The sequence below is a fragment of the Vombatus ursinus genome, unplaced genomic scaffold, assembly GCF_900497805.2.
Source record: "Vombatus ursinus unplaced genomic scaffold, bare-nosed wombat genome assembly UNPS02014830.1, whole genome shotgun sequence".
NCBI classification, from domain to species: Eukaryota; Metazoa; Chordata; class Mammalia; order Diprotodontia; family Vombatidae; genus Vombatus; species Vombatus ursinus.
In genome coordinates this window covers 3,936,858-3,954,764 of record NW_020954608.1, presented here as the reverse complement: position 1 = coordinate 3,954,764, position 17,907 = coordinate 3,936,858, and the positions used below count along the sequence as shown (strand labels likewise).

The window sequence follows — 17,907 nt, the reverse complement described above, 5'->3', positions numbered from 1 at the left end:
TGCAGGTGGGCCTCTCCACTTATGCCCTTTACATGTGACCATTTTTATCATTTATGTGTGGTGTATTTGTGGAAGAGTATACCCCAGATTTATGGGGGAAATATTTTTGTGCTACTTTTATTACTATGCCTTTTCAGTAAATATCTTTCTTTGAGCCAACTGTGCCCTCTGGCTGCCTATTAAAGGTAAAAATATCAGTGAGAGCTCATGAGCTACAATTTTAGGGATGTAGTTGCACAAAGTACATTCAATATGGGGTAGCCATCCTGTGGGGGACCCATCCTAAATGTTGTGGGACTGGGAGGAGCTTGGGTGTTAAAACTGCCATTTTGGGATAAAACAAAAGAACTGGCATTGAATGTGAGTAAAGTCATACTCCTAGGAATGTAATCATCAGGGATTTACTAACCAATCTTCTTGCTGATGCACCTTTCTTTTCCTCACAGATGAGATTAAAAAAAAAAAAAACTGACCCTTTCCTCCACAACCTCAAGATCCCTGAGGGTAGAATTTTCAGTCATCTGCTATTTCATTCAACCTATGGCTAACAAAGTCCCACCTTTTCCTCCTTTAATCCCTGTGGTTTGGAGTCACCATATGCCAAAGCTAAAACTCCATCCTTCCTCAGTTACTACTCGATCAGGGCCCTCTACCTCAAACTCATCTCTCCAGATTCCCTATTCTCTGTTCCTCAGTCCCACTACACTAGTTGGATCCCACTGATCTATCATTAACACATTTCCCTTTGTCCTATCTCCCTGTCATACATTTTCCATCTCATAATATTCATGGAAAACTGGCCCTCTCCAGATGTACCAACAGCCCTGGTCAACCTTTCGCTACAGGACACCTCTTCTCTCTTCTCTGCCTCATCCACATGCCAACATACTGGGCCAAGAATAGTAGTAAATATATTTCTCGGTTTTCACTGCCAATTCCACCCCAACTCTTCTTGCTATCCTTTAGCAAACTCCCCACCTTTGAGGTCTCCACTGTCTATATCATTCAGTACAGATCCTTGCTACATTTATCTATTGGCCTTCAGGTTATCCTATCTCTATTCTCAAGAAGACTCAATACTTTGCTCATTGTCTTCCTCTCTCCCTCAATACTTCTGACTTCATAATTGTAGACTTAAATTTATGTATGTTGATGTCCCTTCTAACAACCTGGTTTCCCAGTTTATCAATCTTGTCAACTCCCATGACCTATATCTTTAATCCACCTCATCCACCCCTATAGGAATGGTCAAACTTTTATCTTACCATGACCTATAATAATAACACTACCTCCATGATCCAAATTCTGAAATCCCTCTCATGGACCAGGATCTCCTGTTCTTATATCCTTTACTCCTCCTAAACCTGTTTTTAATCCTCACAATAATCTCTAGTCTAATCTTAATTGGGCCCTCATTGACGCAATAACCATTTTTTCTTCTTTGAATGGCTTTCTATAATACTTACTATACTGATTATCCAAATGTCCTATGATCTCTGCATGCCCCTGGAACAACCTTCCCCTGTTCACTTTTAGGAGAAAGACTGCCTCCTATTTGACCAATAAAAGAAAGGGTCTTTCTATCATGAGCACTTTCACTGTCCTTGGTCTACACCTTAAAACCATTCTATATCACTCTACTCCCTATTCCTTTGCTTCAGTTTCTTTCTTCTATTTTTCCCTTGAGCTCTTTCTCCCCTCTTCTTTGAGACACTATCCTCAAACACCTCAATCCATATATGCAACCTTCAAACTCCTATATTTCTCTTGAGGCCACCACCATCCTTCTCCTTGACCAGGTTCCTAACCTAAAAGTCATTCTTGATTTTTTTTCTCTCACACATACCAATATCCAATCACTTGCCAAGGCTGGTCAATTCTACCTCCACATCATTACTCCAATCCGTCCCCATCTTTTAACACTGCCACTATCCTAGTTCAGCTCCCATCACTTCTCTCTTGGTACATTACAATGGTCTAACTGGACTTCCAATTTCTCCTCTCTCCAATCCATCCTTCACATCACTGCCAAAGTTTTCCTAAAGCAAAGGTCTCACTGCTATCCATCTGCTCAAGAATCTTCAATGGTTCCCTGGAACATCTGGGATAAAACACCAATGCCTCTGTTTTGAATTAAAACTCTCCACCAACTATTTCCCTTTACAGAGCTATTACAAAAAGCATCCCTTTATACTATGTGTCCTAGACAAATCGGCTCTTGACCAAACTCAGGTGTCTATGTCCCATCTCTGTGCTATTGAACAGGGTGTTTCCCATAACTGGAATGTTCTTCCTCCTCACCTCTGCTTCTTAGAAGCTTAGCTTCCTTCCAGGACCAGCTTATTCCCTCCTATCTGGAAGTCTTTCCTGATCTGCCTCTGTTAAGATTTTCTCCTCCCTTTAAATTCACTTATATGTATTTGTGTACATGTTGTACCTAGCAGTAATGTACCTAGCATGTTGTACATAGCAGAAGCATCTTGAGTTTCCCATTTTTGTTTTGTGATATCTGCCACAGTGTCTTCCACATAGAAATGAATTAATGAATGCTTATCAAATTGAATTTGACAGTAACGCGTCACTCATATCTTTTGCTCTCTGCCTTCAAACCTGGGCTTACTTTATTTCCTATGCCTGGCAAGTCTTCCTTATGTCTAAATCTGATAAAATTTTACCCATCCTATGAGACTTAGCTCAAACTACAATTACTCCATGAAGCCTTCCATTATACCCTCAGGCCACACACTTTTCTAATGTTTACTGAAAGGGCAAATTAGGTGCCTTAGGAGCATGAATTTCAGTTCAATTTAACAATTAAGGGGATAACTTCTAGTAGAAAAACTTGATAGATAGCCTTATAATAAGTGGCCCAGTCCTAGGATGCATTCCTAAAAAAGAGATGTACCCTAGAAACTGTTTGGGATTAACAGTGAAATCAAGAGGCATTAAATAAGTGTGTATATGTCTGTGTACGTGAGGCACAGTAAAGAGGACAAAATTTTTCCCAAATGCATTTATTTCCTCCATGACTTCAAAAAAGCACATTGTAGATTTATAGGAATATTGGGCTTGATGCCAAAGAGTGCTCTCACTCTTTATCACAGAATTCTAATTGTGCATAGAGAGTTAATTTCCACAGAACAAAATGTTTTGTCCAAAGATACAATTTTGGCCAAAGACATAATTCTGTTTTATTAAGGTCTCTGAAAATTATTTTTCACCTTGAGCTGGGGCAGTCACAGGATTATAGATTTGGAGAAAAAAGGGACCTTAGAGGCTGTTAGACCAATTCCTTCATTTTATACCTAAGGAACTGGTGGCCCACATCATTTTGGTGATTTTCTGAAGGTAACACAGGTTAAGGAGGAAGAGTCAGGATTTGAACCTGGGTCCTCTGACCCCAAATCCAGTGCTCTTTCTGCTTGATCAACACGGCTTCTCTAGTCTCAAGAGAATGCATGGGTCACATAGTCATTAGAAAGGTCAATCTCTTCCCTCTCAGTGAGAAGTGAATAAATGGAGATGCCCATAGGGCAGACAGCTGCTGAGGGGGCTATTTTTAAGACAAGGTGTTCCAGGGAGCTTTGACCACCTACAGTTTCACAAGATTCCATGGTACTTATTTGTCTGGTTAGGAATGATTGGTCCACTACTTCTCTAGCCAATCTGAAATGCAGGTAATTACACTCCTGCTCTCTAAATTCCAATTCCAATTTGTGCTTAGGCAGGATGGTAGAGCTGTGAGAACACCACTGACCTCTTTCCTGATGCTGTTGCATTTCATCCTGGGCATAAAATCACACTGACAGTAGAGCAAGCCATTGCCCATCGATTCAATTACACACAAAAATAACTCGCCTCATGTAAACATTAGAGTAGCAAATTTCAACACATAAGCCAGGAAATGGCCAAACCAAAGGCGCTCATGTGCCATTCAGAGTATTCGCATTTGCAATGTGTATTATTTCTTTTTGGAAACAAAAATGTGCTGTATACCCCATAAGGCAGCACAATAAAAACAAAACACTCTGAATGTTATTTTGATGCATAATTTGAACTGGCAGTACATGTGTATGCTAAGAAACTGGGAAGTAACAGGTAAAATCTAGGTCAGATGGGTGCATGTCTTATAGTTGCATTAAGGCAGTGCTAAGAAGGTCAGGCTAAAGCCTACTCCCTACTTTTTTTCCCCTTCTTTCTTTCCTTGCTGCTTTCCTCCCTCCGTCTCCTTCATTCCTATGTTCTTTCCTTTCTTTTCTTCTTCCTTTCACTTGAACTGATGAATTTCAAATTCTGAGTAGAAGATAATGACTTCTAATTTACAATTATCCTTCTGTAGCAGGGTGGGTGAAGCAAAGATTTGAGAGTTAAGAATTTTGGCTTTGGTTCAAATCTCTTAGGTAGTGTATGTGTGCTTAGAGTGTCAGGTCTGAAGTAAGGAAGACTCATCTTCCCAAGTTCAAATCTGCTCTCAGATGCTTCCTAGCTGTGTGACTCTGGACAAGTCACTTAACCCTTAGTTCCTCTTCTGCAAAATGAGCTGGTGAAGGAAAAGGCAAACCACTCCAGTATCTCTGCCAAGAAAACCTCAAATGGGATCACTAAGAGTTGGACACGACTAAAAAAACGACTGAACAACACTGCAAGTAAAGCTTTAAGTTGTATTAAAAATCAAACAAACATTGCACTCTGAGTCAAAAGTCCTAGATTTGAGCCCCAGATATTCCATATTAGCTGTGTGCCTCAGGTTAATCATGTCACCTCTCACAGTCTCAGGTTCCTCATCTGTAAAATGGGAAAGGTTCAGACTAGATGTCTTTAACGTAACATTTAGCCCCAACAACCTAGCAACTCGTGATTTTGTGGCTAGGCTAGACATTGAAGGAGACATATGCTATTTGCTAGTAATTATCCAGTGAGATAGTGAGGGCAGAGGTGGCAAAGATACAACAACTTTTCTTTGGAATCTGTTTTATTGTGTGCTGTAATTTTTAACTGAATGAGGAGCAAGAAGCAGTCTTCACAGCTAACTAATTTACTTTAGCATATATGACAGAGAAGGTAGTTTTTCCTCTTGAAGTTAGTCAATATTTCAAAACTGAAAATGAATGTAATTTCTCATGGTCAAGGAGAAAAAAAATGAGCCACCTTAGACTGTAAGGTGATGAATGAAAAATTAAAAGAGATAACGTTTAATCCTTTAGTTTCATATTAAGTTCAAGACTATAATTTAGGAAGCTGTTTTTTCCCTTGGGAATTTAAATAAGATGCAACCAGATTTTTTCATGTTGTAGTTGTTTTAAATTAGACTCAGACTCTGGGAATGTTACATGTGTTGTCCTTCATTTCTTCCTATGCCTACCTTTTAAATTTATATCCATGTTAGAAAGACTGAAAAAAGGGAAGCCAATTAAAAGATAAAAGACCTTACCTATATGCAAGTGCCCCAGCAAAATGACTTTCAATGTAAGTGTCCATTACGGGTTTGAAATGATGAAATTTGCTATCTTGCAGCAAGTTTATTATGTGAACCTAAAAGAAAATTGAGCCTTATTAAATTGATGCAAATCAAGTTCCTTTTGTTACCTGTAATTGAACTGTTATGCTCTCAATTTCATATTTCTGAAATGCTTTTATAACAATCATAACTGAGAGGCAAAATGATTAATATGCAATTAAGGACAAATTTATACTCACCAAAGAATCAAACACCTTTGACCCATATTTTTGAGAATTTTCATCTAAAATTCCAAATAAGGTGTCCAGGGTATCTTGCAGAAACTGTTTGCAGATAAAAATAAAATTCATAAAATGTCATTTTGTCCTTTTTGGTCTCCTCCACACCCTTTTCATAGATTTTTTTTTTTCGGGGAAGAGTTTACCTTTACTATCTCTGAGCCATCAATTTCTTTTATTTTGGAGAGGCAGCCTGTTATCTTGTCTGGATGAGTTCTCCATTTTAGAAGATCAAGCATATCTCCTATACAAAAATAAAAGGATGATAAATCATCACAGGAGACCTTAGTCTCTTCAACTGAAACACTGAACTGTTAAAAACCTGAAACCCCAAATAAGCCACAACCAAACACAACCAAACACAGAAACCCATGTGATACTGTTGTCAAGTCTAACTAGAAGCCTGTTAACACATCCCCATTCTAGGACTAGGAGCTTTGTATCAAGAGCCAAGTAACCAATATCATTCAGTGGAAATGGTTCTCACATTCATGGGCACATCAATTCACTGACCACACCTGTGTTTGTATAGGGAGTAGGAACAGTTCTAGCCTCGCCTGCGTGAATAAGTCAGTATTTGGAGAGCTAGATTATAGTGGAGTCCAGGCCATTCTGTTGCTACAATTCCTTTATCAATCGAGTGAATAATTTTTTCCCTGATCTTCTGGCCCTCTCTGGTGACAGCAAGGCAACCTGGTGGTTGATAATATGAAGTCAGAAGTTTAAAACACACATGCACACCACATATGCATGCACACATACGCATGCACACAATATATCTGAGATTTAATATAAATGCACAGCATGCAACAGAAATGTGGAAATACTACGGTATGACTGGCTGATCTTGCAACAGCCATGAGGGGGGAGAAAACTATTTTAGCATTCAGCAAACAGCAAAGAAAGGTTCACAGAGCATACATGAGGGATTTGCTAGGATTAAAAAAAACAAAACCCATATATAACTGAGAAATTTACTTCAAAGCATTTGTTTCAGGAGAAATCTCTCCTTGAGAGCCAGAAGGATATCACTAAGAAAAGGGGGAAAAATCTGAAGGAGTAGTTAAGGTTGAATAGGAAATTACATGTAGTGAACAGAAAGAATAAAAAACAAATATCTCAGGGAGACATCATGGGAAATAGACATGAGCTCAAGCAGTTAGATGGAAAAATGTAGAAAACATGAACAACTTCACAATGAGTTAAAAGCCTATAAATCTGATACCCTTAACAGAGAAAGAGAGGCAAAAATCCCCCAGGGATACAAAGGAGTTGGGCAAACCTATTCATTCCCTAAATTACTATATTTTAAAGAAGAGGTTTATGAGTTTTCCGTAACTCCAAAGTATTTGAGCTATATTTTCAATGTCCACATCTGAATGAACAATCCTGGGGTTTTGACCTAAAACTATCCTTATAATTACAAACAAATCATCATATTTCAAGTATTTTTTATTTTCATAACATACAAGAGTGCTAAAGCTGCAAAAACAGACGATTTGTTTTTCCACTACTCTGCTGTCTCCTTCCATTCCCTTTATGTTACCTTCAACATTTGACCCCACTTCTGGCTAAGTATTCCACAGTTATATTCCTTTACTCTTCTTTCCTTCTCTCTCTCTCTCTCTTTCTCTCTCTCTCTCTCTTTTCTTTTTCCTCTGTGCCTTGTATGTACTACCAACACCTCTTCCTCATCAGTTGAGGTCTGTCCTAGACAACCCAGATATTCTGTGGAAGTATGCTCCATGTAGGTGGGGTGTGGGCCAGCCAGTGCCTGGCATATAGCACTTAATAAATATTTGCTGACTACGATGGTTATAAGGGTAACGTTGGAGGGAGGAGTAGAAAGGCTGAAGTGTGATTGTCTCTTACAGGGATGGAAATAAAATGTCAAAAGTGGTAAGTGCATCCAGGGACACTTGCAAAGGTATTTATAATGACCATAAATTCATAGTCTCTAAAAACAGAAAAACAACAACACAGAAAATCATCTTTTGGGGCCAAAGGGAGGGATAGAAGGGAAAATTGGAGGATAATGACAGTGACACAAGAAAAAAAGTATCAATAAGACATTTTTGGAAAAAAATTACAGAAATAAATTCCTGAAGGGATACAAACAGGACAGTTTTATTCTTACCATGCTAAACTTATTATACACTAAAAACATTTATATGTAAAAGAAGCTCACAGACTCAAAAATAATCCTCTTTTCTGTCCTTTGTATGTTAAAATGTTTGTGTTTGATAAATAGATAATAAAAATATTTTTTTTTTAAAAAGAAAATAATCTAGTCCAGTTCCGTCTGTTTACAGAGAAGGAAAGGATGCTTAGCAAGTGTTAGGACCAGGACATGAACTTCAGTCTCTTTCCGCCATATCACAATGAAGTAGGATACTAATGGAATGTTCAATTAAGCAGCATTTTAAAAAAAAAATGGTAGTTATTTTACATGACATGTGCAGAGCGTATGAGACTTGCACCTAAGCCAATATTCAAAAATCCCTGATCTCTGCTTCAGTGACTCTGTCACAGGATATCTGTGAACTAGATGTCATGATCTACCACTCCAAATTTGAAATTCATCAGTTCAATTCAATCAGCAATGATTAATACTTTCATTGCAATACATACTAGACAGGATAGAAAAAAACAAAACAAAACAAAATTATTATGGGGTCCTTGCTCTCAACGTACTCATAATCTTCATTTATAATCAAGTCAACTAGGTGGCATACTAGATAGAGCGCTGGCCTTGGAATCAGGAAGACCTGAGCTCGAATTCAGCACCAGACACTTATGAGTTAGGTGACCCGGGACAATTGGCTTTAATCTGTCTTAGCCTCATTTGTAAAAAAGGGATAGTAATAGCACTGACCTCGGAGAGTTGTGATGCAGATCAAATGAGATCATTTATGTAAAGTGCTTTGCAAACATGTATGTGGTGTAAAGATGTTAACTATTCTTCTTGCTGGAAGAACAGAAACCACATCTAGCATACTTCCAGGGCTCTTGAAATTTCACTAAGCTTTCCATAATAGTGCCAAGATATTACATTTATTGGAAAACCTACACGACTAAGAGCATGTACTTCTATCTTAATTTGCAGAATAGTTATCTATGTACATGCTGACCAACTGTCACCAACAGGTAGATAAGCCTCAAAACCCTGGAAGTGGCACAGCACTGGTCCTGTTGTCAGTCCAGTTCCTGCAAAAATTATCTGGGGAACCAATTCATGAGGAAAAGTAGTCAGCTGTCCTTACCAACTGCCAACCAATTCCTAGCTGTAGGTCTGCTAAGCCAACCTTGCTGAGTTAGCAGAGTACACAGAGGAAAAGACAGAAGCAGCACAAGCCACTATCACCTCAACAACCACCTACCCTTAGGAGTGGTAGTGCCCTCCAAACCACTTTCTCCACTTCCATCCTGAGTCCCGAAGTCATCACTGAAGACAGCTATTACTGCGGAGAAGGGCCCTAGTTTCCTCTCCCTCATCAACACCAAATGCTAAATAATTGCCAGTGATAGAAGGCAAACCCAAAAGCCCTGGGAGTAGCAGCACCTCTATCCCCCCCCCACCCCACCAAAAAAAGCATTGCTCTGCTTCTAGTCCAGAATCTATCCCACCATCCAAGGAAGCAACTTCCGTGGAGATGTGACCTGGCAAATGTAGGTGCCACCACTCCTGAAGGCCCAGAAAAGAATTTTCTTGCCTTTAAAGTCCCTGGCACTGTCAAATGGCTCTACATCAGAAAACTATGGTTTTATCTGTAGAAATGACATTAAAGATGATATGTTGCCATTTGTACCCAGGGATCATGACACTTTTCCATCTGACTTGCAGCTGAAACCTTCTATACATAGTCTTCTCCATAAGAATGTGATCTCCTTGAGATCAAATGAAATGATATTCATAGCACTCTTAGCACAGTATCAGACACACAGTAGGTGCTATACAAATGCTTATCCCCTCCCTCTGCCTTCCTTTCCTTGGGAGTAATGTCTGTCTTAATTTTTCATTTATATCCCCAGTGATTAACATAGTGATTTGAACACAGAAATCATTGGCAAATGCTTTTTCATTCATTCATTCACATTATTCCATCATTGCTCCTATGAGACTGTAAGCATCTACAGTCAGGAGGCATACTTCAGTTATCTTTCTATCTCCCCCTACACCTAGTACATGGACATAATAAATGCTTAATAAGATGTCTACTTGGGATTTACTATTATAAATTAGATTCATTTATTTCCCAAACATAGTAGGATTAAATGTGAAATTGTTTCATGATAACATTATTCCTATTCCTATCGTTTTAATGGTATTAAATGAAACAGAGAGTGGCATTGGGGTATACATTCTGCAAGATCACCTTCCTTCCCCCTTTTTCTATTCAAAATGTATTACTAATCTCCTGCTTATTTTCAGCTGGATGTCTTCTTAAATGGACAAGTTCAATTAAGGTCAAAAATGATAATTTAGCATTTGTAAGGCTTCAATTATACTAAAAATACTGTATTAAAAATTGACTCAGCCTTCGACAGAGGCAGGCATCCAATATTTTAATCCCACATATCCTATATTATATTTATATCAAGCTGTAAATATTGTGTTCCTCTTACAAAATGCAGGTGTTAATTATCAGCCCCTGGTGCTCAGTATCTGTCTAAAATGCTAACATTAAGATTCTCTTCCTAGAAGTAATCACATATAACCTTAGTTCATTTATGGTAGAGAACTGATTATTGGTGAAGGTATTTCTAAAAATCACCAAAATGTATAAGGTTAGAAGTACTTTATAACACTTTACTGGGGGAGGTGGTGTAATCTAATTAAATGCCAACTCGGCTTATGGGACAGGCACATGTCTAATCTACCCAAGATGAACATATATCCTTTGATGGATGAAGTAGATAAAAGGGTGATTTCACCCTGTAACCTTCACATGGGCAGACTGATGGCCCTCATAAAAATTCATGAGAAATGGTAAGTGTTCTGCACTTATTTACAAAGTTGCACCAGTGGAGATTTTAGTTAATTGGTGATAAACCCTGAAAGGCATCATGGCATCTTAGATAAAGGGTTAGCCTTGGAGCTAGCAAGACCTGTATTCGAGTTGTCTCTCTGACACATAGAGTTATGTAACACATCAAATCTTAGGGCTCCAGGCAGCTCTAGAGCATTTTAAATTACAGATGAATTGAAAGAGACAGACAGACAGCAGGCACTTTTCAAGTTCAATGGAAATAAAACATGCAGCAGATCTGGAGAGAAACTAATAAAAAATGTAGAAAACTATTGAAAATTCAACTTGTATACATATATTCTGTGCTGAAATGGAAAGGCAATTTGAAGTTGTTCAATACCACAGCATTATTTTTCATCACCCATACCCTCTACCCTGCCAAACAGACAAACCTTTTTTTATTATTATAAATGATGGATCATGGAACAGGGAAAAAATCAAAAGAAAAAACACAAATACTTGTACACAGGAATATTTTTTGTGAAACTGTATCTTACAATATGTGGGTTGTTTTGTCAACATAATGAATCTGCCTTATTAGTCTGCCATTTGAGATGCAGGTCAGACATGAAAAGCTCAAAAAAACAATTCATTTACCTCCTTGAGTATAGACATTGTTTTCATAATGATCTACCAAGAAGATGGGCTTGCTTTATTAATCATAACTTGCTAAACAATCAATGACATAAAAAATAACGTTAAAACAGAAAAGCTATATCCATCTAATTAAACAAAACCAGCCTTTTATTCAGAAACCTGCAATAAGCACTGGATAAGGAACCATAAAACAACAGATTAAGGTGGGGCCTCCTTTGTTCTCTCTTGTTTTGAAGCAGCTGGGTTTTGATGGCTTATTCTAAGGGTTATACATTTGGTTTCCAATGTTGAGCTAATTTTAGAACCATTCTTAAATTGTGCACACTCAATGGATCATTGAGTTCCAGTTGTTTCCATCTTGTTAGAAAAGGCACAGACAAAAGGAGCAACCAGATTTTCTAGTGCAAAATCCTTAAATATGTCAGTGTTTATTTGGAAATGTCATTTATAAATTCACTGGAACAAATAGTTTTCAAAGAACCCACCTACCGTTCTGTGTGAGTTTAGTGGAACAGAGGAAAGATGTGATCCAAAAGGACTCTTTAGTGGCCTTTATTGCTTGATTATTGGTTCCAAGGAGACTGGCCTTGGAAAAGGGAAGTCTGAGGTAGCGACTAGAATCCTGAAGGTTTGTATTTTCTTCACACTGTTTAAAAAGCAAGGAAAAAAGAAACCAAATAATTTTTTTTAAGTAGAACTACAAATGACATTTGGCTTAAAAACAAAAAAGAACCAGACAAAAAAGTTCAGCTTGTTTTATTTACCATGATGTCAACAATTAATATAAAAGGTTCGTAAAAATTCTTCTATCCTGAAATAGCTAATTGACTTAGTGAAACTTCAATGATTTCAAGCTTGCTTTGGCAGTATATTTACTAAAATTTGAACAATACAGAGAAGATTAGTATAGGCTCTGTGCAAGGATGACATGAAAATTTGTGAAATGTGTTCTATACGTTTTCTTACTGGAGGGCAGAGGGAGGTGGGAGGGAGAGAATATGGGGCTGAAAATAAAGCTGAATATAAAAAGAAAGAACTTAAATGATTTCAAGTGTAAATTTTACAGGCTCATAATGAACTAGCTCTTTAATGAGGTCCAATTACTTTATAATAAGAGAACATCTGTGTGTAGATTAAAACTGCTTTGGAAACATTCAGTCACAATAGAATCAACAACAGTTTAAGTATGGAATCTCCTAAATGTCTCTGGAACATTTGTACATGTTTTAAAATTAATTTCATCAGTTCATCATGAACATTAAATCTTTTATCTAGTTTCAAAAACTGTGCTCAGAACATTATATATCAGAAACTTTGCCCATAAGAAAAAAAAAACTTACTATTTTATTAAACTACGATAAACTACCTCCAAAATACTCTGTGCACTTTCAAACTACAATGGCAAATGAATCCAAGGGGCAAAAGGACCCATTCAGAATAACTCTGTGCTGGCTTAGATAAATAAAAAAAAATTCTTGCCTAACTTGGGCATTTCAATGGCCAAAGTCCTAAAATCTTGATAATTTCCTATTAATTGTACAAACTTCACTCATGGTTCTATAAATGATAAAAGAATTCCTACAGGTGAAAAAAATCATCCCTAGAACTGATAAGCACGATGAGACTGAGAAAGAGATTGTGAATAGGGGTAATATTAAGTGAGTTCTGCAAAAACTGAAAAGATGGACTCATTTTGCTTTTGAGATTTAACTGAGGCTTTTAAAAAAAATTCTGTTAGTCATGTTGTGAAAGGAAACAGACAAAAAAATAAGAAAAATAAAGAAAGTAAAGAAAAACTATGCTTCAATCTGCATTTAGACACCATCAGTTCTTTCTCTGGAGGTGGTAGCATTTTTCATTTCAGAATTTCGTTTCACTTTCATTTCAGAATTATCTTGGATCATTGTATTGCTGAGAATGGCTAAGTCATTCACAGTTGATCATCACACAATATTGCTGTTACTATACATGATGTTCTCCTGGTTTTGCTCATTTCACTTTACAACAGTTCATGTCTTTCCAGATTTTTCTGAAATTGTCCTGCTCGTCATTTCTTATAGCACAATAGTATTTCATCACAATCACATACAACAACTTGTTCATCCATGCCCCAATTCATGTACATCCCCTCAATTTCCAAATCTTTGTCACCACTAAAAGAGCTGCTATAAATATTTTTGTATATATAGGTCCTTTTTTTTTTTAACATGCTGGGTATCAGAAATGAAGAGGTAATCCGTGGTTATGCCATGAGCAGTCAATGAAATATGAAATCATATTTCATCACAAAAGCACTCAAATTAAAGATTTGTTTCTGTGCATAATTAACATTAATAAGAATGCCACAGTTTCTTGGATTTTCTTAGAACCCAAAGAAATCTTACTCCTCTGGAGACCAAAGGAAGACTAAAGAAGGACCCTGAAGCCAGGATGGAGGCTAGTCTCAATTTCTATTCTATATTTACATAATATCCTTAGTAAAATTTCTAAACACCTCCTCTTCCCTGGCTCTTTGTTTTTGACATATGAAAAGGTAACAAATCATTTCTAAGTTCTGACCAATTATTTTGGAAACACTACAAAACAGAACAAGAAGAGAAATAACTAATGTTTTCCCCACAAACTATAGTTATTCACTTGCCAAGTGTGCATATCAGGGGGAGAAATTTAAAATCCAGATTCTCATTAATTTAGCTATGGATTTTAGTGGATTTTAATCAAAAGTGGGTAAAGTTCTAAAAAAAAAACAATTTGGAATCGCACAAGAAAAGTTACTAACTTGTCCATATTCTTTGATCCAGAGATTTTCTTATTGGAACTTTATTCCAAGGAGGCTATTGACTATAACAAGAAATCCACATGTACAAAGATATTCAGAAAAGCACTAATAATAATTTCTTTAAAATCCAGGGGAAAAATATGTACCCAACCATTGGTGAATGTCTAAAGAAATTATAGAAAATTATGTAATGGAATATTTCTGAAACATAACGAATGACAGATAAAAAGAATTCAAAAACATATGGTAACAGTTGCAAGGAGGGATATAAAACAAATTTAGAAACTAGAACCAAAAGTACAATAGAAGGAAACAAGCATTTTTTTTTCATTTTCACATTAGTCATGTTGTAAAGAAGATTTAGAACCAATGGGAGAAACCACGAGAAAGAAGAAACAAAAAGAGAGATAGAGAGAGAGGACAAATAATATGCTTCAATCTGCATTCAGACTCCATAGTTCTTTTTCTGGATGTGGACAGCATTTTCCATCATGAGTCTTTTGGAGTTGTCTTAGATCCTTGCACTGCTTTTCATGCCTCTCTTGGATCTTGTATTTGAAGATCAAATTTTTCATTGAGCCCTGGTTTTTTCATCAGGAAGGTCTGGAAGTCCCCTATTTCATTGAATGTCTATCTCCTCCCGTGAAAGATTATGCTCAATTTTGCCGGGTAGTTGATTCTTGCTTGTAATCCAAGCTCCTCTATGTTATGGAATATCATATTCCAAGCCCTCCAATCTTTTAATGTAGAAATGCAAGGTCCTGAATAATCCTGATTGTGTTGTCATAATATTTGAATTGTTTCTGGCTGTTTGCAGTATTTTCTCCTTGACCTGATAATTCTGGAATTTGGCTACAATATTCCTGGGCATTTTCAATTTGGGATCTCTTTCAGGAAGTGATCAGTGGATTGTTTCAATGACTGTTTTACCCTCTGGTTCTAGGATCTCAGGGCAGTTTTCCTTGATGCTTTCTTGAAAGATGCTCTCCAGGTTCTTTTTTGATCTTGACTTTCAGGTAGATCAAAAATTCCCAAATTATCTCTCCTAGATCTATTTTCCAGGTCAGTTGTTTTTCCAATGAAGGAGTTTACATTTTATTCTATTTTTTTTTCATTCTTTGCATTTTGTTTGACTGATTTTTGATGTCTCATAGAGTCATTAGATTCCACTTGCCCAATTCTAATTTTTAATGAATTGTTTTCTTCAGTTAGCTCTTGTACCTCCTTTTCCATTTGGCCAATTCTACTTTTTAAGGAGTTGTTTTCTTCAGTATACTTTTTTTTTCATTTTGTCAACTGTATTTTTAAAGAAATTCTTCAATTTTTTTTCTGCCTCTCTTATTTGACTTTTAAAATCCTTCTTGAGCTCTTCTAAGAAGGTTTTTTGGGCTTGAGACCAATTCATATTCCCCTTTGAGGATTCAGATGTAGGTATATTGACAATGTTGTCTTCTCCAAAATTTGTGTTTTGATCTTCCCTACCACCATAATAATTCTCTATGGTCACTGTTTTTCTTTGTTGCTTTTTGCTTATGATGTTTGCCTTTTTCCTGGCTTTCAAAGTTAATTTCTGCTTCTGGGGCACAGGGGGCACTGTCCAACTTCTTGTCCTGGGGGCTTGGAGCCTGGTTACTGGCTTTGTGTGTTGGGGCCTCAGATTCTGGCAGCTGAAGGCTGTAGGGGTCTGGTAGCTTACCTGGTGCTGAGCTGGAGCTGGTAGTGGTGGCTGGTATGTGCCAAGGCCGGGTCGGTTTTGTTTTGCTTTTGTTTTGTTTTGTTTTGTTTTGCATTTCCCCAGGATTACACTGAAGCTTGCAGGGCAGGAGGTGGAGGTGGGGGTGGTCTGGCCACTGGAGGTCACCTCCTCTCCCAGGGCTGTGCTAGAGTATGGGTAGGTTCAGTTGCTGGTGGATGCCTGTCCACCAGCACACATGGGGGTTCTCCACACTGGCCTCTGCCTGTTCCCCTGGCTGTGCTAAGGCATGCAGGGGGTGGGGGGAAATCCTGGTGTTGGCACTTGCCTGCTCTACCACCCTAGGGCTCAGGATCTCCACTGTTTTGCTGAGGTGGCACTTGCTGCTGGCTTGTCAGGACACCTCCCAATCTGTAATGGTCCCCTTCAGCTCCAGCAAGAGTGACCTTTCCTGTTAATCCCCCTAGCCTTCTAAGCTAAAAGACTGCTACACCCCATCTTTTGGCTGGCTCCATGGTTCCAGGATTTTTTCCTGGGGCAGTATTTTCTGTGTTTTTCAAGGTCAATAAGGGAGAGTGAGAGTGACTTAGTGCTTATTCCACCATCTTGGCTCCCAAAGTCTGAAACAAGCACTTATTTAGCATCTAATATGTGCCATACATTGTACTAAGCACTTTACAGTTATTGTCTCATTTAATCTTCCCAATGAAGCAGGAGCTATTATTTTCCCCATTTTACAGTTGAGGAAACTAAGGCAAAAAAAAGTTAAGCGACTTGCCCAATGGTGGCATCATTATTTGTGTGTCTTAAGTTGAATCTGAAGACTAACTCCAGGCCCAGCACATTACCCATTGTACCACCTACTTGCCTAATTTACAGCCTGTAATGATGACAAGTCATCACGAAAGGGCAAGAAACTCTTATTCAGATACAATAGTAAATGTTAGTGTCCTCTGTTCAAAGCTAAAGGATACACTCCTCCTTTTCATTTTGCAAATGACAAAATAGTTTTGAGAAGAATGCATTATTTGTAAGGAGTTGTTAGATGGATGTTGAAAAATATCTTCTGTACTGAAACAAAATGCATAAATAATTTTTTAAATTTTTGAGAAAAGTGGATTGTTGGTAATATTTACTAGGTATTTTCCAGACTGGCTTATAGGATCACAGATCCAGAGCTTACCTAGAGTGATCGCAGAATCATAGATTTAGATCAGGAAGGGACCTCAGACATCATTGAGTCCAACCCCTTCATTTTATAGTTGAGGAGACTGAGGACAAGGAAAGTAAAATAACTTGCTCAAAGTCATCCAGGAAGTAAATGGCAGAGCAGGAATTTGAACCTAGGTCCTCTGATTCCAGACTTAGGGCTTTCTGCACTGTGCCACACTGCCTAAAACCTTTTGCGGACTCTTAGAATTGGAAGGGTTATCATCTAGTACAGAGGCCCAATCCCCAGTTTGGCAGAAACCAGATTAAAATGTAACTGGGAAACTTTTTTTAAAAAAAGATACAATGCAGCATAGATAATGTTAATTTGTGGTTTTCTAAGTCAATTTGCAGCTTGCCAGGGTCTGTTTCTATTTTGAATTTGATATCATTGATCTAGACCAATCTCCTACCCCCAAATAAACATAAAAGATTAGTATTTTTTTAAAAGGTGTTGCATGTAAAGATACTTTTACTTAATTCTGTTTTTCCTAATAATCTTCTTGATAAACAACTTGATATTGGAAATTTTTGTATCCTTTTTTCTAAACACTACAAGAAAGATTTATTTACTAGGGCACTGCAAAAAGCTTTAATCTACTACCATGATTTTGTAGTTCTTCACAGGCTAGTGAACTCTAGTTGATTTTACCTTATGTACGATGAGCTCATGTGTGCCATCTGGAAGGGTCCTACCATCTTCTTGCATCAGAGGAACAAAAGAGAAGCCAAACAATTTTTTCTCACCTTTCTCTTTTGCTGTGTAAAAAAAAATTAAGAGGAATTATATACTTAAATAAATCAGTAAAAGTAAATATTTATGTGTCTAAACTTTATGTTTACAGACATGTAATTAAAAAAAA

The 17,907-nt window shown here is 37.4% G+C and overlaps 1 protein-coding gene and 1 non-coding gene across 2 annotated transcripts in view; one reads left to right on the top strand and one right to left on the bottom strand.

The window, feature by feature from the left end:
* The window catches only part of DOCK4 (dedicator of cytokinesis 4), a 525,552-nt gene that overhangs the window by 152,459 nt on the left and 355,186 nt on the right, over positions 1–17,907 (bottom strand). The window contains exons 14-18 of the mRNA XM_027838880.1: positions 17,697–17,803; positions 11,853–12,009; positions 5,883–5,980; positions 5,698–5,781; positions 5,432–5,532 (exon numbers count right to left, since the gene is read on the bottom strand). Coding sequence (XP_027694681.1) covers positions 5,432–5,532; positions 5,698–5,781; positions 5,883–5,980; positions 11,853–12,009; positions 17,697–17,803 — 547 coding nt within the window. The remainder of the gene's footprint in view (positions 1–5,431; positions 5,533–5,697; positions 5,782–5,882; positions 5,981–11,852; positions 12,010–17,696; positions 17,804–17,907) is intronic.
* On the top strand, positions 12,219–12,321 carry LOC114025478. Its single transcript, XR_003567028.1, has one exon. It is a non-coding gene; the product is annotated as a U6 spliceosomal RNA (small nuclear RNA).